Source organism: Pongo pygmaeus, chromosome 3, assembly GCF_028885625.2.
Source record: "Pongo pygmaeus isolate AG05252 chromosome 3, NHGRI_mPonPyg2-v2.0_pri, whole genome shotgun sequence".
Classification (NCBI taxonomy): domain Eukaryota; kingdom Metazoa; phylum Chordata; class Mammalia; order Primates; family Hominidae; genus Pongo; species Pongo pygmaeus.
The window spans coordinates 20,371,423-20,391,961 of NC_072376.2; the positions used below are offsets into that span (position 1 = coordinate 20,371,423).

The 20,539-nt window shown below is 38.2% G+C and overlaps 1 protein-coding gene across 3 annotated transcripts in view; it reads right to left on the reverse strand.

The window, feature by feature from the left end:
• KCNIP4 (potassium voltage-gated channel interacting protein 4) overlaps positions 1 to 20,539 on the reverse strand; it is a 1,227,081-nt gene that overhangs the window by 550,040 nt on the left and 656,502 nt on the right. Inside the window, exon 1 of one of the 3 annotated variants that reach the window (XM_054486456.2) lies at positions 10,951 to 11,425. The exons of the other annotated variants lie outside the window; for them this stretch is intronic. Within the exon in view, the coding sequence (XP_054342431.1) occupies positions 10,951 to 11,050 (100 nt within the window). The 5' untranslated portion in view covers positions 11,051 to 11,425. Of the gene's footprint in view, positions 1 to 10,950; positions 11,426 to 20,539 lie in introns of those variants that run through there. 3 annotated transcript variants of the gene reach the window in all.

Here is a 20,539-nt window from a genome sequence, read left to right on the forward strand (position 1 = left end):
ACCTCAGTGGTTTTTTCCCTATAGCATCCCCAGCACCTAGTAGAGTACCCAGCAGGAGCTCAGTAAATATAAATTCAATGAATGAATGAACGAATGAATGGATGAATGAATGAATACCTATGACTATGAAAGATTCTATCTGTCCTAAATGGGGAGGAGGACAAGCATCAGGACAAACAGTTTTAGGGTGATACTCGACATCTGTAGGACATGGATAGATAACCATATGTAAAACAAATGATAATAAATAGGAGATAATGTTCACCCTTGCCTCATCTACTCTGTCTTTGTCTTATCTGGCTTCTTACACTGTATCTAATAATTAATGATTACATTCATAGGATATATTGATAGAGCCAGCTACCTTCCATTCATCTCTATAAGTCTTAACAACAGTGACCAATTTACATAAGATGAAACTGAAGCTCAAAGGAGTCAAGTATGTTACCCAATGTCAACTCTTAAGTGAAGAAGGTAGGGTTCAAGTCTATGGATTTTTTTAAATGGGAAAGTCCATACTCTCTCCACTCAGCCATGCTGTCAATCAGCCCCTGAGACCTTCCTGCAAGTCCAAGTTCAACTGAGTTTCTTAGCCAATCCTTCGGGAAATAGGACTACATTCCACTGCAGTCTACTGGAAATGTCATGCTGTCAAATAATCCCATCCTAATTGTGTCAGGCATGAAGTCTAAATGGCCACAGAGATAGGCAGAGAGACAGGGGGACCCCTAATGGGAACTTTATATCTACCCTCTGTCTTGTAGGATTGGATCTTGCTTTCTGTGTTCCCAGTCATGAATTTTAATCATGTAAGAAAAGACAAGATCTTTTAAGATTACAACAGGAGCAGATCTTGGTATTGTGGGATCTGAAGCACATATGATTTGGGGAAATGGGGTCTAGGAGGAAAGAATAAAAAAATCACATATAAAATTGGGTATGGAAGTTAATATTTATTTAGACTAGGAATGGGAAGGGGTCCATGCATTTGAAAGTCTCTGTAGTTTAATCTTCATTTACTTCAAACTAATTTTGCCTCTGGTCATAATCTAGCCCTAACTGGGAGGCAGGAACACAGTGGTTGTGAACCTTTGTTGTCCAGGTGGGCAGCCTGATTTTGAATCCCACCGTGACCACTTCTAGGTACATGATCTTAGGCGAGTGGCTGAAATTTCACAGGCATATACTTTCTCATTTGTTAAATTTTCAACTACAACTGGTTCATAAAAACTGTTAATATGAATGATCATGTAAAGTCTTGATCATAGTGCCTGACATATGCTCAACAGAGTGCTCATTAAGGTGTGTTTCATATTATTAGTATCTAATGCCATCTTCTTGCTTACCAGCTCTGGAACCTCTCTACTTGAGACTCCCCTACTATATTCATTTGATACCTCCTGAATGCCTGAGCACCAGGCACTTAGGATTTGACTCTGTGTCTTCCCATTATGTACCTTCAACAACAAGATCTGGGCCCTAACTCCCTGCTGAACCAAAGCCTGGTTCCCAGCCTCACTACAGCTATGTGATCACATTTTGGCATACCCATTAGTTTTATAAGAATCCTTGTTTCTGCCTGTGTACCAGCAAATCTTCCCCATTTTCCTGGGCATAATCCAATAAAACTAGAAAAAAGTAATATCATGAAAAGCATTCACAATAGATTTTTAAGTGAAGAGCTAGAATTCCTATAATTGTGGCTAATAAGGTTGTTTTTACAGGGATATGCAAAAATTAGATACTACAAATATGTAAAATGGTGAGGTCCTCACCTAGAATATAATGATCACTCTATTATAGATAATGTAATTATTACAATGTGTAGCTACCAAATAGCATTGTGATTTCTAACAAGTCAATTAACCTTCCTGGGCCTCAATTTACTCATAAAATGAGGAAGCTGGACTACACTTTCTATGATTCTTGCTAGTTCCAAAAAATATGTACTGGTACATATACCTGGGATATTAATGTATCATTCACATCTCAACTTGGAATGTGCCCAATTTGAATATTTCCCTTTGAAGCTGATAAGTGAGGGAGGAGGAACTACTCAAAGGATAACAACATTGTCTTCTTTTTGTGTGTGTGAAATTCACCTTTTTACCTCTACTGTCACAATATTCTCACTATGGCAAGTGTTCAAGGAATATTATTTGACTTTTCAAAATTCCTTCTCTAGTAAAGTCCTATTAAGACAATTAACATTGCTCCTAAAGGTGTAATTATAAGTGTGGTGTATATCCCAGGTTGTTGAAGCAACCTGGTAAGAAGAAATGAAGACTAGACCTGCTCACCCCATGTGGAAGGTAGAGGGAAAACCTAGATCAATGAAGACGAGTCAAGTTTTGGCTTGCGCTCACACTAAAGATTGGTACAGGCAGTTGTTTCATATAAAGGAAGTCTGAAAATAAGTGTTGAATCCATGCCCTGGTGGTATCTGGAGCAGAGCAAAGAGGTGTCTTGGAGTAGGCAGGTATGGTACAGAAACAATATCAGGGCATATAAAAGAAGGTAGAGTCAGGAACTGTGTAGAGACTTCCTATCTGAACCCTTCAATGGCTTTCCAGTAACAAAGAGTAAGTCTTAAAGTCCTTATAATGGCCCTGTAGGATACGACCTTGGCTCTCCCTCCATTGCTCCTCTCATTACCCTGGCAAGCTCACTCTGCTTCAGCTACACTAGCCTGCCTGTGCTCCTTGGATACATGAAGCACACTTCTAACCAGAGTCTCTTGTACGTGGCGGTTCCTTTGCCTGGAATGCTCTTATCCCAGACTCTCTCATGTCTCATGCACTCATTTAAGTATTTTCAGACAAGTCAGTTCTTTGGAAAGGCTTTCTCTGACCACCCTTTGATAAATAACACCCTGTTTCTGTCCCCATGCTATATTTTTTGCTTGTCTCTATTAAATATTGGATTATATATTCATATATATTCCTTTATTTATATTTTTGTCTTGCTTCCCCAATAGTATATAAATTTCTCAAGCTCTGTAACTGTGTTCATATACTGTGCTTAGGACAACATATAGACCACAATAGAGGCACATGCAGTTAGTGAATGAATGAATGAATGAATGAATGAAATCCACTACAACTACTCTGATTCTTATTTTTGTAGCATTTACAGTTTGTATCTCAAAACTCAGCAGATGAACTTGCAAGAATGGAGGCTTTATCTGTTCTGCTTATGGCTGAATCCCCAGTGTCTAGAACAGTAGCTGGCACTTGGGAGTTCTCAATAGATAATCTTAATTGTAGTTTACCATGAAAAAGTTCTTGTACTCTAGTTTTAAGAACAGAAATGAATTGTTCTTTGATTTTGGTAACAAGTCACCACCAGAACCAGTTTTAAACCCAACCCAATCAATCAATGACAATTTTGCATTAGTAACCATGCTTTGGAAAGCCTAAAACTCTATATAGAAACAGCAGTGTTTGATTTTGAGTGACAGCATCTTACAAGCACAGCTCTCACTTGTTTACCAAGCAATGAAGCAACTTTTGGTTTCAGGCATTGAGCTGTGGTCTCTCTCTCTCTCTCTCTTTTTTTTTTTTTTTTTTGATGGAAAGATGATGGTTCTTAGCTATAATGGCAAAACCCAAATAACTTATTATAACCCTATACAGGGTTCTAAGCATATACAAATACCAACTATATTAATCCACAAAACAAGCAGGAGCGGGAGGTGCTATGATTATTCCAATTTAGCAGACAAAGAAACTGAAGTACCGAGGGTTGGAGTGCTTACCCAACGCCTACAGCCAAGGTGTATTCCAGCTGGGATTATTATTAAATCCAATTATTTTGGCTTCAGAGTCTGTGTTCTTAGTTTCTACATTCTATGGCTTCCCTAAGAGAACTGAAACACACACTTGTTATAATTCCAGGAGCCAGATTTGTCTTGTTGATTAGTCTACTTACCTAATCAAATGCTTTTCAAATAATTGTCATGAACAGTCTGGCCGGTGGGGGTGAATTTCAAACAGAGAGGTAAGGGCAGACATCTGTGGGATGGTGGCACCAAAGCAAGCAGTTAGGAAGGTACAGAATTTAGAATTTAATAATCGGCATGTTGAACAATTAAGGTAATTGCCCTTGTGATTTGTGTGTGTGTATATATTTATATATGTATGTGTGTGTGTGTATACATATACACATACATAAGTATGTGTGTGTATGTGTGTGTGTGTGTGTGTGTGTGTGTATAAATATATGAATTTCTGGTAAGCCAAGTGCTATATCAAATATGTATATATATATATTTGGAAAGGAGATGAATAATTGTTATTTGATTATGGTAACAAATAGCCACCAGACCAGTTTTAAACCCAACCCAATCAATCAATGACATATATATTTGATATAGGACCTTGGCCTTCCAAAAATTCATTTGTTGGGTATCTGAACTGGCTACCAGATGGTAATGGCTCAGTATTACTAAACGTATTCAGACAAGTCATAGAGGTGAAAAACACCTCAATTTATGGCTAAATCCCTCAGCCTGATAGTTCTTTGTAATGGCACCTATTACTAATCTTAAAGTTACGCCAAAAAGCAACTTCACTATCACTCGGCCCTAAATTCTTGTACCATAAACAGAATAACAGGAGAGCTACAATTTGAATAAGTATTTTATGAAACAGGTTATGTTTGAAGTTTATCTTCTGAATATAATTCATTAGCTTTTTCTTTGCAGAAAAGAGTTCTGTCAATAACAAATCATTTTTAGGTCATTTCATCTCTCTGGGACTCAGTTTCCTTATCTATAAGATGATCAATTTGAAACTGGCAGTTTCTGCAGGATGTTTTGTTCTATGAAACCTTGATAAATCAGAGCTACAATTATGTAAATTACTGATATATCTTCTCTTATTTTTCCCTCTTCCTCATTTTTCTGGGTTCACCATAGTACCTATGCTTTTACTAATGTCTCTACGTAGAACTAGAAACAAAAAAAAATGAATCAGATTCTTAAATACAATTTTTTAATGGGCATATTCTGTAAGAGAAGTTCATACTGTGTATGACTTTTATGTATCTCTATGTTTTATGTTACTTTGGAATATTTATCTTGTGCAGTCACAATGAATGCCTTTTGGATTGGCGCTACAATAAAGATACTGGAATTAATCTAGACTCCTTCATTTATTTCCTTGTGATCTTAAGCAAGTTATTATTCTCCCTGAACTTCTAGTTTATTCATGTACAAAATCAAAATATCACTTTCAGTCTTGCATGGTTGAGATGATAATTCCAAGGTGAGGCATATGCAACACTTTTTTCACCCTCTTTGTCTCATACAGGTTCTGAACTAAGGTAAGCTTTCTTCCCTCCCTTGTACTCTGTTCTCAATAACTAGAACCATCAGTGTTCCTTCTTGTTTTTTACTTGCTGAGAAAGGCTGGGGTGTGTGTTTTCTGTTGATAACCATCTTCATCAAGCCTTAAAACCCAATTGATGCTTGTGTCATGCTTTAATTCAATGCTGGATGCACTTACTTCAAAATATTACTCCAATATGGATCATCTTACTGCCTTCATCCATGCTTCAGTCAACCCAACCCATACATCTCAGACCTTTTCATAAATAACAGTCATCCTGGATTCAAGGTCTCACTTTTTCTCAGTAGCATCTTATGTTGAATTTCCTCCTTTCTCCAAAGTCACCAGCCCTTCTCTGCCCCATCTATTTCCAGCAATCCTATTTGTCTCCCAAAGCAAAACAGATCGACTCTCAGTTTGAGAATAAACATTTCTATTTTCTTTTCAAATTTTACCCCAGATCCCAACTAAAGTGTGCACTTGATTTGACTGAAACTTAATGCTGATTTTATTCATGTTACAAGATTTTGTTTAATTTATAACATAGTGCCTTTATAATATTCTTTTACTGTGTTTAGAAGAGTACGGTAGGCATGCTTATGCTTATTAAATAATGTAAGTGATTGAGAGTATTTCATGCATAGAATGCCTCCAAGAAAGCCTTGTGGAAAGCCATTAATGAATGCCTGATTTAACACTTTCTCCCGTTTGCAAAATTGTTAGCCGTTGCCATGATGTTATAATGCTTAGGAAATGAAAATTATATAATAAGATATGGAGTCTGATGGACTGAGTTTGAATTCCAGTTTTATCACTTACTAGCTGAGTAACCTTGATCCAAATTCAGTGGACTCTATAGGTCTAAGTTTTCTTATGTCTAAAGTGTAAGTGATTACCTACCTCAAAGGATTATGGTAAGATTAAATAAGATATTGCCATGCTATACTATATTACATGAATAATATATCTATACTATACTCTGTTTAACATGTCTGACATATAGGTGATAATAAAGAGATATTAATATTATTTATAATTGTTTCATTTTATAGCTAAAAATTAGGATTATGTCAGTCAAGTAATAGTCTAAAATCACATGACTAATAATAAGTGAAGCTGTGATTAGAATCCAAGTTAAATAACTTTAGATCCTCTGAGTGTAATCTCTGAATATACTAAATCTTTTTCTTCCAATAGTCCCCTTTTAGCATTAATGTTCTTGAAATAAGAAGAGATGAACCATAAGAGACCCTAAAGTTGGTATATGTATTCCCTTTATTTTATTCCCAGATGGTGTAAAAAGATTGTATGTTTAAGTTTTCTAATATAAAGTATTTTTATCTTTCTTAAACTTTACAGTTTACAAAGACTTCTCTGATACCCCAAAACACATAAGCGTTGGCATGCCATTGCATTGGGGGAACCAGAATGCTGGGAGAATTACAACAAGACTCTGTGAATTTCAACTAAGCTATTTGAGATGGAAATCAGCCCCTCCTAGTCATCTCTAGCCCCTTGGTTCTTATTAAGCATCATGGTCTGAACACACCATCAGTGCTGTTTTTCAGTTTGCCCAATTTATTGACAGATCCTGCACTTCCCCACTTCTGTCAACAGCACTGTAGAATTAAGAACTTGGGTTCTAAAAATCCATCTTTGTGTATACAGCTAATACCTTGATTAAGCCTCTTGGGGAAGTTTGTATTACAGTATTACAGATATTTGCTAAATAAAGTGAGTTGAATAAATACAAAAGACAGCCTAGTCCTTATCCTAAGAAGGACTTAGATTACCAGTTGATTTCTTTTTGTCTTTTTATCAAAGATAAGTACTAATAACAGTGACTTTTTTCAAGTCATGTGTGTTAATGCATTTTTGTGAAATTTTGCTTTTATTAAGGGTGGTAGAAGGATGGTTCTTTCTTAATTCAGTAACTGCTTCAGCATAATTTAATACATATTTATATGAAAAGTAGATATTTTCACAGCCCAGTGTTGCATATAGAGATAATGAAATTGCTTTGCCATTAAAATTTTGATTCAATTTCTCCCTGGAATGCATTAACAGAAAACCACTTTCATTTTTATAGTTGAAAAAAAAAGGCAATTTACTGTTGTGAAGTTTTGGGAGTATTCCAAACCAGCATAACTCTGGAGCCTCCTAAACTCCCCACTAAGTAGAGATAGTCTATGAATTTAAAACACTGGCCACTGGTGTTGTGTTTTATCCTTAGAAATCTGCTTCTCACTATTATTTTCATGCCTACTGAACCGGCATTAAGATTACTTTTCTTAAAAAGAAAATGTAATAAATTTTAATGGAATTACCAAAAAAGTTAATAAATGAGTTAATAAATGATAATATGATGTGCTTACTTGTTATTGAAACTCTAAGTTTCGAGAAACTGTATCATGAGGATGGCTGAAACAGCAGCCCCACACGTCAAATTCTAGAGCTACAGGAAAGGACGTTTCTCTATTCTTTTGAAATACAATATTTCCCTGAGGTATGATGAATTATCCCACTATGGAAGAGAAGGAAAGATTAGTCTAACCTTATACTGTATATCAATTCCAAAATAGGCCGCTGATATCTATTTTATGGTAAACGATATGTGTTACATAAATTCTCAAATTTTAATTACCTGTTACACTCATTGAAGTTTTGAAATTGAAAGTTCCATGGAGATTATCACGTCCAGTTTTCTCATTTCAGAAAACTAGAAAACTAGAGAGGTAAAGTGACTTAATCCAAGGTTAGAGAAAGCAAGAGAGTAGCAGAGGAGGCATAAGCATTTGTGCTCCAACTACTACTTTATATTCTCAGGAGAAAGAATGTTACCTGCTAACTGTAACTCTTAGGCTCTTAGGTTATAAACATATGACATGGATCTCTGTGTAGTATTACGTATTCATGAATATCATACATAGATCAGAACAGGACCCAAGACTCAAGGACCTAATCCCCAGTCTTCCACAATGAAGAAGAACTCAAAGCACTTAAAGATAAGCAAATACAAATAATTTAGACTTTTATATTACCAATTTATTTTGAAGTACATGTATTCTATACATAGATAAAAGCAAAATAATAACTAGATTATACAAATGTCATATTTTATATGCCCTTCAGAACAATATGCATATTTCAAATATAATAATACAAAAAACTACATTGTGAATATCATGTATACTATAAAACAGTTGTATGTTTACACAAGGAGGTTTAACGATTTAGGGAAAAAGTTCACAATCATCCTCATAAGGCTTTAACCTAGGTTCAAGATTTTCTACTTAATATTCAAATTCTTTCATAGGACAATTGAGCAGAAAGAAATAAGAAAGGTGAAATAAATCATTATCTTCTGAACTTAGACATGCAAAATGGTGCGGGAGGAAAGGAACTCTTAGGTGAAAAGAAATCTGAATGAAATGAGCATCAGTACTGCTTTTTTAAGAAAGTTTCAGAAAAAAACTATGAAGATGCTAGCTTGATAATAAACATTGCTTATCCTTTTATTAATTAAAATTAGGCTGTAATTGTAGAGTGCACACATTCTGATCTATATAGACTTTACACACAATGAGCTATATCAATCTATTCATTTGTTTTTTATCTCCAGCTAGCAAAGTATTTAGCCAAATTAAATCTTGATTTAAAGGACTTCTCACTCTAAGATTTACTTTGGAGATTTGTCTTATACAGACTTCCAAATGAAAAACACTATTGCTTTCTAACTCCATCAACTTTTACACATTAAATAATTCTTCCTTAATGTGGTTATCAACATTTTACCATTTATAATTACTTCCTTACAATCACTGGAAATCATATATGAAGTTCATATTAAAGTTTCTGAGGTAGTGCATTCTCTCCATAGTATTAGTCCAAGATTGTCCTGGAGAATGCTGATATTGTAAAACGTAAAGTACAAGAGAGAAATTGTTCATACAAATCAGTACAGCTTTGAATTTAAGTAATAATAAAAAGGAAAGACTTCATAGAGGTTAGCAGCTCTTAGAGGAAGGAAACACAAGTTCTCATTCGGGAGAGGGAATATTTGTGCTCCTGAAACAAGCAGAACTAATACTAGAGTAGGTGTCATCACCAAATCCAGAGTCAAAGCCCTCCACACAAAAGCTGGAAGAATGACTACACAACATCCATGAAATGAGATAAAACAAGTCCCTCAACAGAGCTAGGAATTCTGAGATTGTTCCATGAATTGTCAGTCTCACAGAGAATAAAAACCAATTCATTAAAATGGGACACCCCAATCACATTTGCCAAGGAAAATAACACACACAAATGAACAGAGAAGCCAAACCAAGTTACTGGTTTCATGAGAGTGTACAACATGAAGTCAATTTTAAACAGCAATGGCCACTTCTAGATTTTAGAACTTATCCTCTTTCTAGAACTACAGATACTTCCATCAGAGAGGGCTAACAAAAGCATTCTGCAACTTATTTTAAAATTAAACAAACAAACCCAGCTCTCCACCATCCCCCGCCTCCTGCGCCCTGCACCCCCCGCCCCATGAGTTATAAATGTAGGTTTCTGGTAACCTACATCAGAGTGACACACTTATTTTAATTTGATGTTTGCTATTTGTAAATGCAATCTCATTTATGTTACACTGTGGCAGCCATTCTCTGGAGGGCTGGATTAGTTGTGGATGTAAATACATTTATAATGTATTTTCCTTTTTACTTAAGTTTAAAATTTGAAGCAAGGAAAATATCTAAACATAACTACGTCAAACATCATCTAGAGCTTCTTTTAAAAATTGCTCTGCCAACTTTAGAGAAACAATGACTGGCTGTATGCAAACACACTCTCAAAATGTGTTCTGAGCAGTTAGAAAATTATAATGTAAATTTACTCAGATTCCCAGAAAAACATTTAATTTAGGAAACAATAAAGGCAAATACAAAATGTATTGTTTAAACAAAGAGGTGATTGATAAGGAGAACAGGAGAATGAGCCTCTAATGAACATAAACAGCAATACTTGAAAAACAATTGGCTATCTGGAATCTATGTTAAAGTCTGTTACATGAGTTAGAGTCTTTTCCCCTTAGAATCTCTGTTAGTATGTAAAATAGGTAACATTATAAACACTTCTCCAGATGACCTTATGAAAAGCCTGTCATTCTCAGGCTCCAACCTCAGACCATAAGAAATTATGTCTATTTATTTCCATTTGATCAATGTATTTGCATAGCAAGAAATGAGTGATCTCACAATATACCCAAACAAAATTTGCTGATACAATAAAAGGAGGTATTAGATAAAATAATCAAACATCAGTACGGACTAAATACTCTCAAAATAAGCAGGTAGATCCATTATAAACCCTTAATTACTTCAGTTTTTCTTCTGACATTTTTGATCCAAAGTGTTTCTCCTAGTTTTAACATTCTCTTGTGAAAACATTACTGCAACTTACAAAAAGTTTATTTCATTAATCTTTGCTACCCTGAAAAACCTGTCTTCCTTCATGTCCATCCCAGAGTAACATTTCTCTGATCTCATTTCAGGTGCCTCTTACATTCACCTAAGACATTTTCATTGCAAAACAGAGAATTTTTAGAAGTCACTAAAAAGCACTCCCTTACCTTCTAAACCTGCTTCAATCAGCCCAAACTGTTCCAATAATTTAACAAAAAGCACAATGACGATCAGAACTGCTATCATTTCAAGCCCTTCCAAGTTCATGGTCAGCTAGGTCATGGTCCGACCACAGCCACTGAGAAGTGCTCCTCTGCCTGGCTTTCTTTGTAAAGCCATTAAACTACATTAAGAAGGCTACTGCTGGAGAAAGGGGAGGAGGAGAGCGTATGAGAGAGAGAGAGAGAGAGAGAGAGAGAGAGAGAGAGAGAGAGAGAGAAGGGAAAGGAGACGAGATGGAGATGGAGAGGCTGAGAAAAAGGGCGTGAGTGAGAGAAAATGCATTCATCCTGTCTGCTGTAGCAGAGGCCAGAAGTAGCAGCCGGATAAAGTCGGGCCTGTCGGAATTATCGGCTTCCTCATTATCACTCTTGCACAGAGAGAGAGCCACGCATGAAGTCGCGGCGCAGATCACCCGAGGACCCAGGAGGTCACCAGGAACGTCCCGAGGAAACATGAGGCCCGGCGCGGCGGAGATGGCTCTGCGCCCCGGGACTCTGCGCGCCCGCGCCGCCGCCACCAGTGGCTTTGTTGGGCCGGCCAGTTGCCTTGGAAACAAGAGAACCTAAGCAAGGGCTGGACTCCTGCTGCAGACAGGGAGCAGAGCACCGCACCTTGAAATACGGAGAAAAACCTGAAAACGCTGAGAGGTGGAGTGACAACTTGCATTCAGCTGTTTCAGAAACATTGTTGACCAGTAAGGAAAATCCAAATGTGTATTTTGTCCCAACTAGCTGAGTGCAGATTGAAACGAGGCTTAAGGGAGTCCTTCAATGTTGACTTTCTTTTCCGTGAGTCACCTTATCCGAAAGCTCAGTCACTGAGAACTAATATCCTGGTTTGAGTAGTAACCATCATATCTTTTCGAAGCATGGGAATAATAAACTAATAAGTATTCATCATATTTGCATAGTATTTTAGAGTTTTGCAGCTACTTCCTACGCACTACCTCATACCATTCAATACACCAAAATATATACAGTATTTAAGGTGTCCTTCTATCCTTTATAAATAATGATTTAAGTAAACTTGGAGCCAGGAAAAGTTTGAGAATAAAAAAAAATCCGAAAAAAAGCGGAAGTTTTTGTCTCTCTCTTGCACAACTATTTCATCTTTTTCTTTCCTCCTAACACTGCCCAAATAGATTAGCTCCACAATGAAATACAGAATTTAAAAAAAATACGAGAGAGAGACAGCATCTTAGAAAGCCAATTGAAGTCTCCTATTTCATAGATGAACAGGCTGAGGACCGAAGAGAGCAAAAGAGATGAGGCAAAAAGGCAGAGCAGGATAGAATGAAGGCATCCTTCACTTGGGGTTGGCTTTTGAGGCAGTGGAGTATAAGTTCAGAATATGAACTCCAGGGACAGACTGCTGGGATCTCTTACTAGCTGTGTGACCTTAGGTAAGTTACTTAACATCTCTGTGTCTTAACGTCCTCATCTATAAAGAGAGGCATAATAGCACCTAGCTCATCACTCTGTTGAGGGAATTAATGAGTGACACCTTTAGAAAAGAGTGAGTGCTCAATCACTACCACCTCAGGTGTTTTTCACAAGTGTCTCCATGCTCTACTCAGACTTTGCTGGGTTGCCAGAGGAATCAATCTGGAGGAAGTGCAGTCCTCCTCTTATCATTCTCTTAATGAGAAACCTTCCATAGCTCCCTATTTGCCTACAGAACAAAGTTGAAGCTCCTTTGAAGAGCATCCTTGTCTCTCCATGATCCGGTACCTCCTTGAGGATTGCACCTCAGTGGTCTTACTCCTGTCGATACACTCTACCTGACAGCTCAGCTTCCTTCACCCAAACTCATTCTGGGCTTTTCCATTTCCAAGACTTTGCTAAAATTGCTCTATTTAGAAAAACCTTCCTACACCATCTCTGCCTGTCAAGTTCTTAAAACTCTTCCATGGAAACTTCAACCAGAATTGGATCAAATCTCTCTTTTTTGTGTTTTTATGGTACTTTTCCTACTTGTGATGTATTATATGATAGCCATATGGGTATACATTCTCTCCATTAAAGGGTAGGCTGCCAGAGGGCAGAGATCATGCCTTGCTAATCTAGATAGTCCCTACTGTGCCTCCATGGAGGGCACTTCTTACTTCATAGATGTTTGCTGGATAATAAAAGTCATCAATGATTAGGTGATTACTACACACCAGATGCTTTAATGCATTGCTCCTTCCTAGACATTCTAAAAGTAGGGATGATGATTTGCAGGTGAAACACTAGCCTCAGAGAATCTAAGTAGCAGGCTCAAGGTCACACAGCTGGTGAATGATGGAACCAAGCTTCAAATTCTGATTTGTTTAATGCAAAACCCATTACTTCATCCCATTATCCAACAGGGCTTTAAATGAATTAAAAATCCAAATATTGGCACAAGTGCTTATCAGCACAGGGGTGAAGGTTATACCCAAAATGATCCCCCCAACTGTTTTGTGACATTCTTTTTTTTGAGAGAGAGAGAGACAGGGTTTTGCTCTCAGCCCAGGCTTGAGAGCAGTGGCGTGATCACAGCTCACTGCAGCCTTAACCTCCAGAGCTCAAGTGATCTTCCTGTCTCAGCCTCCCAAAGTGCTGGGACTACATGCATGAGCTACCACATCTGACTGACATACTGTTTTATCCATTAACTCCAGTAACTTTGGAACATGAAAAGCATCCAAACTAGTAGTTAATTAAACTCAAGGATCTTTCTTCCTCCTCATTCACAGGATTAATATTACTTAAACACACACCACCTCGGAACTCGAAAGGGAGTTCTGTTTTTCTAATACAGTAAACTCTGCAGAGCCCTTCAGCTTGCCTTATATATGAATGTCCGTAGTCAAGTGCTTTGTGTTCACATTTAAAGTTGATGACCTGGGGCTGAGAAACATATGTAGGCAGGAACTTTTTTTTTTTTCTCCTTGAGATGGTGTTTCGCTCTTGTTGCCCAGGTTGGAGTGCAATGGTGAGCGATCTCGGCTCACCACAACCTCCGTCTCCTGGGTTCAAGCAATTATCCTGCCTCAGCCTCCCGAGTAGCTGGGATTACAGGCACGCACCTCCACACCCAGCTAATTTTGTATTTTTAGTAGAGATGGGGTTTCTCCATGTTGGCAAGGCTGGTTTTGAACTCCTGACCTCAGGTGATCTCCCGCCTCGGACCCCCAAAGTGCTGGGATTACAGGCATGAGCAACTGTGCCTGGCAACCGTGCCTGGCCGACAGGAGCTATTGAAGAGCATCAGAGCGAGAGTCCTTCCACTTGGTCTGGATGTCAAAATTACGGGTTCCTTTGCTGTTATGTTGTTCTTCCCAAGGCCTGAGGGTTTTTCTTTTTTTAAATGTTTACGTCATTAGCTCCAGCCTTTGTATTTCCCTCTCTTGCAGTGCTTATCCCCATATCTTCCCATGAATAAGTGACTTGACTTAGGTCTTAGTTCCAAAATTCCTATCACAGAGAGGCCCTTTCAAACCGCACTATATAGAAAAACCTCCCTCACCTGGCCCTGGAGTCACTACCCTCTGAACCAGTGTTATTTTCCTCCAAAGCATTGTCACCACCTGGTGTGTATATTTGTTTATTAAGTGTCTCCTTCTGCCAGAATTGCTACAATATAAACTCCTACCAATGAGGGTAGAGATTTTTGTTTGTCTTGTTCAATATAATATCCTCAATCGCAGAATGGTGCCTGGCGAATAAGAGGGAGTGAGTGGTTGTTGAATGAATAATCTGATTGATATTCTCACCTAAAAAGCTACCTGCTCTCTCACTGATCTGGCAGAGCCCAATTTCCTGTTACCAGCGTGCCTCCTCTGCCTGTGGAGCCTGAGAGATTTCCGTACTTTTTTTTTTAGGAAGTCCTATTCCTACTGCTGCTTTTTAAGGTGAGCCATGAGCACTGCATGCTCACACATATTGGCTGTGCTCTATCTTCAGCATTTAATGTGAATATGATTTGTGGTTCCTGCCTGTGTGAACAATGAAAGTAATATGAGGAAGGCAGCCAAGAAGGTTGCCCTGCCCAAAATATCTTAAAATCACTGGTGTGGATGATAAGTACCTTGGATAGCATCCACTCTCATCCCTTCATTTTCAGCTAAAAGAACACTGCAATCTAAATAAGTTACTTAACTACATATGCAACTCTTACCTTCAAGTCGCAGCATGGATTCAAACTAAAATATTAATCCAATATATTTTCTTCCTGTAGGGCCTTGAATTCCCTTTTAAAAGAGAAATATTAAGAGCATCCAACAGAAAGAGGAAACCTAAATACTGGCTCCAAATCTTTGTCCTCATTTGGATTACTTAAACTTGCTTAGCTTCGGTTTGCTCGTCTTCAAAATGAGGCCAATATCCCTCCTTCAGGAAAGTGTTGTGAGGCTTAGGTGCAATAACATTTCTAAAAGATACTTAATCTCCGTGGAGCACATACGTTTTCAAGCAGTGGGCCTAACACATAGACTCTTCCATTCTAAATACCCCTCTTTGAAGAAGAGAGGGGTTTACATTTCCGTCTTATGGATGAGGAAACAAAGGTTTTTGAAGGACTAGTCAATTTCCCCCACATCCCAAAGCATCTGAAGCCAGTGGGGCTGATAGCTGCTTGCTGATGGTCATAACATTTTCCCATGTGTCTCATGTAACAGTGGCCAGGAATACCCAAAGCATTCAATGAAACAAACATCACCAGCATAAGTAACCCAACACTTGATTGTGACTTTTTAAAAGATTTCTCGCCCTTTCTGTATTAATATTAGATACAAGAAAGTTCTGTGTCCCTGCCGTGTGTGTGTGTGTGTGTCTGTGTGTGTGTGTGTGTGTGTGTGTGTAGCAGATAAGTATGAAGTGGTAGTGAGAGAAAAGGGACACTGTTGTGACAGTTTGCCAAAATTTTCTTCTCTGCAGTGCATTCTCACATAACTACTGAGGAGGGTGAGAGGCTGTTTCAGGTGCCCCCGTTTAAAGAAGTTTCTTCGAAGCAATGTTGGGGAGTCCTTCAGCTCAGGCTCTACTGCTGCATGAAGGTTATCTCTTGCCTGTCCCCAGAAAAATGAACGTGCTTAATTAGAGACACTCTTACTTTTGCACTTCAGAGCATTTCCCTAAAGTGCAGTTTATTCAAAATCACCAGTTAACTAACAGTAATGAACCCATTTCTGCTTTGATTCCAGCAATACAGCTTTTGGAAGAAAAATAATGTTTATAAAATGAAAGACGAGTTTGCCCTTTGATGAACTGAGGCAGGGAACAAAGGGATTTTGGCACGTTATGTCAGGCTGGGAAGGCTTTAAAGAGAAGAGGAGAAAGGGGGCAAACTTTCTCTACGCTTTCACCACACAGTCCCAGTGAGTTGGCCTTCTCAAGACCTAACCTTCATTCATTTTGCTTCTGATTGTTCATCTTTCATTCAATTGTTAAAGTTGTGGTCCAGGTACTATATAAGCCAGTATGAGTAATAAAAAGATGAATACCCATTTTTCCATGAACTGATTATTAAGTATTGCATACCTGTACAAAAATATCTCTTGTAGCCCATAAATATATCTATGTACCCACAAAATTAAAAATTAAAAAAAATCCTTAGTCTTCACTAGCTTAAAATCTATTAAAAACAAAATTTAGATGATAATAGCTCATATGTGTAGAGTAATCACTATTTGACAGACTAGCACACGGAGCACTTTATATGGATTATTTCACTGTATCCTCTGTAAACCCTATGAGGCAGCTACTAATGCTATCTCCATTTTGCAAGGGGAAATTGAGGAATGGAGGCTTCATTGGATTATACCAGGAAATATCCAGCTCAGGATTGAAACCCAAGTCTGACTCCAGTGATCAAGAGATAATATTTTAGATGCCATTGAAAACACCTGAAATTCAAAGCAGCATCTGGTAAAAGTCTTTAAGAAAGTATGGAAAGTACCATGAGATCAGGGAAAGATGACAGGCTTTAATGGTAGTGGCAGGTAGGGGAATCGAACTAAGATCAGCTTTATAGAGATCACGCTGGGCTCGTACTATGTAGATACTAGGTGGTGTTTTTCTTTTCATAGCAAAGGCAATGTATATTACATGACCAATGGAGAAGAAAACTAGTCTTGCCAGAGATTTTTTTTTTTTTTTTTTTTTTTTTGAGACAAGGCCTTGCTTTTTCACCTAGGATGGAATGCAGTGGCCCGATCTCAGCTCACTGCAACTTCCACCACCTCCCGGGTTCAAGCAGTTCTCCTGTCTCAGCCTCCGGAGTAGCTGGGAGTGCAGGCACGTGTCACCACAATCAGCTAAGTTTTGTATTTTTAGTAGAGATGGGGTTTCACCACACCCAGTCTTGCCAGAGAATTTACCCAGAGCCTGAAAGAACAGTCAGAGCCCATCTCGAATCACTTGCCCAGGTGCTCCTGGGAAGTTTCTTCCCCTCATTTTCCAGACTATCTCCCATTCTGGTGCGCAAAATCAGCATCAGTGACCCGCCTTTAACTTACTCTGTTCCTTTGGCAGTTACTTGATCCAAGAGAAGCCTGGCTGGATCTTAGGATTGAGTGAATAGAAAGCAAATTTTGCCCTTCAAAATGAACTGAAAGAAAACGAGCAGAAGGCAAAGGCATCACATAATAAATGTATTTTTCTTCCTTTTTTTTTTTTTTTTTTTTTTGAGACGGAATCTCGCTCTGTTGCCCAGGCTGGAGTGCAGTGGCGCGATCTCTGCTCATTGCAAGCTCCGCCTCCGAGGTTCAAGCCATTCTCCTGCCTCAGCCTCCCGAGTAGCTGGGACTACAGGCATGTGCACCACGTTGGCTAATTTTTTGTATTTTAATAGAGACGGGGTTTCACCTTGTTAGCCAGGATGGTCTGGATCGCCTAACCTCGTGATCCGCCCGCCTCGGCCTCCCAAAGTGCTGAGATTACAGGAGTGAGCCACTGTGCCTGGCCTGAGAAATGCATTTCAATAATAATGTGAAAAGACAATAAGCCGCATTTATGGCAGAGGCAGTACAATGCAGAAGTTAAGAGTATGCTTGGGTTTAAATCCCCACTTGGTTTCTTTAGAGCCATGTGACTTTGGGCAAATTGCTGAGATGAGTCATACAAAGCACTTAGAACAGAGACTGTCACCGTGTAAATGCTCAATAAATAATAGCTGTTATTGTTATTTATTGAGCTCTTGCTACACATCAAGTACTGTTCTAATTGAATTATCTTAATATGTCCATATAACAAACTCAATGAGCCAAATACTATTATTATTCCTAGCCACTATATGGATAAGAAGGACTAGGGCATCTGCAATTGAGGTGGAATTCTGAGGAAAACACATTGCTTACACCCACCCATGAAGCTGACCACCATCTTCACCATGAGTAATATAGGAAGAAATTATAAACTTATAATGGCTTGGCTTTTAAATTATTCTTCTTAAAAATGATGGAAATCACCTGTCATCCCAGCACTTTGGGAGGCTGAGGTGGGCAGATCACGAGGTCAAGAGATCGAGACCATCCTGGCCAACATGGTGAAACCCCATCTCTACTAAAAATACAAAAATTAACTGGGTGTGATGGTGCGTGCCTGTAGCCCCAGCTACTTGGGAGGCTGAGGCAGGAGAATTACTTGAACCCAGGAGGTGGATGTTGCAGTGAGCCGAGATCATGCCACTGCACTCCAGTCTGGCATCAGGGCAAGACTCTTGTCTCAAAAAAAAAAAAAAAACAATGTAAACAGACTGAAAATAACTATCTTGAACACTGATATTTGAGGACATCTTTGTCATCTTCCATTCTGAAACATTCCACAAGATGAACAGATGCAGTGAGGTGTTGGCATGACATCACTACAGATTCTACTCAAATTCAAGTGGGGTTTCAAAGGGTCCTATCATCATTTCCTTGAGGAAATCCACCTTCAAGGGCATATTTGACTGCTTCGTAAGTCTCATCAACCCCATGATCCATGAATCACACTCTAGTTCTAGACTAGTCTAGTCTTGTTTGGTCTAGTTCCATGACTAGACAATATCCTTAATGATGAAGGATCAACACCACACCCAGACTTCACCACCCATCCTTGTCCTAAGAATGAACAGCAAACACAAGCTGCTCAGTGGATAAAGGTAGTTAAATGGAGGAACAATAGACAGGGACTCAAAAAACTCATTTGAGCTGTACATTACCGCATTCTTAAAGGGCTGAAGACAAATGGGAGGAAAGGAATTGGTAGCAAGAGTGTCCAGCACCGGCAAGAGAGAACAGAGAACTAAGCTGTTGTACATATATATTGACTCGTGGTGCTCAAACTGTTACATGCATCAGCATTAACTAGAAATCTCCCTAAAAAGGAATCCTCAGACTTTTCCCAGAGATTCTCATTTCATAGGTCTTAGGTAGAGATCCTGGATCTCCATTTTTGTCAAAAGTTCTAATGATTCTAATGCAGGACTTCTCTGGACCATACTGTGAGAAACACTGCATTAATCTGCTCAAACACCCTCACCCATGTAAGGAACACATCCTCCCAGCTCATCAAAACTAGCTGAGAGTCACACCTTTTACAAACTTGACATGGTTAAGAATAGACGGGGGTTCCTTCGGTTTCTTAAACTTCTCTGGAAAGTTTTTTCTTCGAATAAAAGTAAGGCATTTGAAACAGATTGGGAATAGACACAAGTTCCTATTCCATATTTAAAGTTTTTTTTGTTTGTTTTTATTCAGGTCATTCATTTCCTGCATTCATGACAACTTTCTCTCATCAATGAGCTTTAGATACAAACTTTAGTAGAGACAGAGGACTGTGAATGATCCCACACTTTTCTGCATTGCTTCATAACCTAGCTCCCATCTTTGATCTCTCCCTGGAGAATCCGTCTTTCAGCTCCAAATGTAATCACTTAAGTGAAGGGCAGAACTGATGTGCAGCCATCTTAATAGCCAAGCTAAGTGAAGTAAATAGAATTGATGGATACAAATGTTCAGAAGTGTGAAGCTGATTTAGATAAAGTAGATATTTCAGTTTGAGATCTAATAAAAAGCAAAACAGCAGCCACATGGAGCCCTTTCCCATTACTCCCTGGAGCTAATCTTTATCTAAATCAATACTACAAAAGTAACAAAAGACACAAAGTTGTCTGATGCATAATTCATTTATTATGAACTCATGTAAGATGCAAATAATTGAAACAGGATTATTTATGTGATCATTAAACCCAGGGTAATTTCAACAGATTTTTAGTCCTGGTTAATAAAAATCTTAGTTGTGGATACATATTTAGCCAGATTTCCTTCCAAATATTTTCTCCTCTAACAAATTATTCCTCATTACAGCTGACATGTTGTACTTCCTCACTGTAATAGAGTATAAATAATTGTTTATCCTATTATTTTATTGCACCAAAGAAATATAAACTGTAAAAAGCAATATACAACAATCTCCTTGACAATTATTCATGCTTATATGCTGTAGTTTAATTACTAACAATTCTAACTGACTCACTTGTTATTAACTTTGATTTTAAACATAAATATTTGAAATAAAATACCTATGA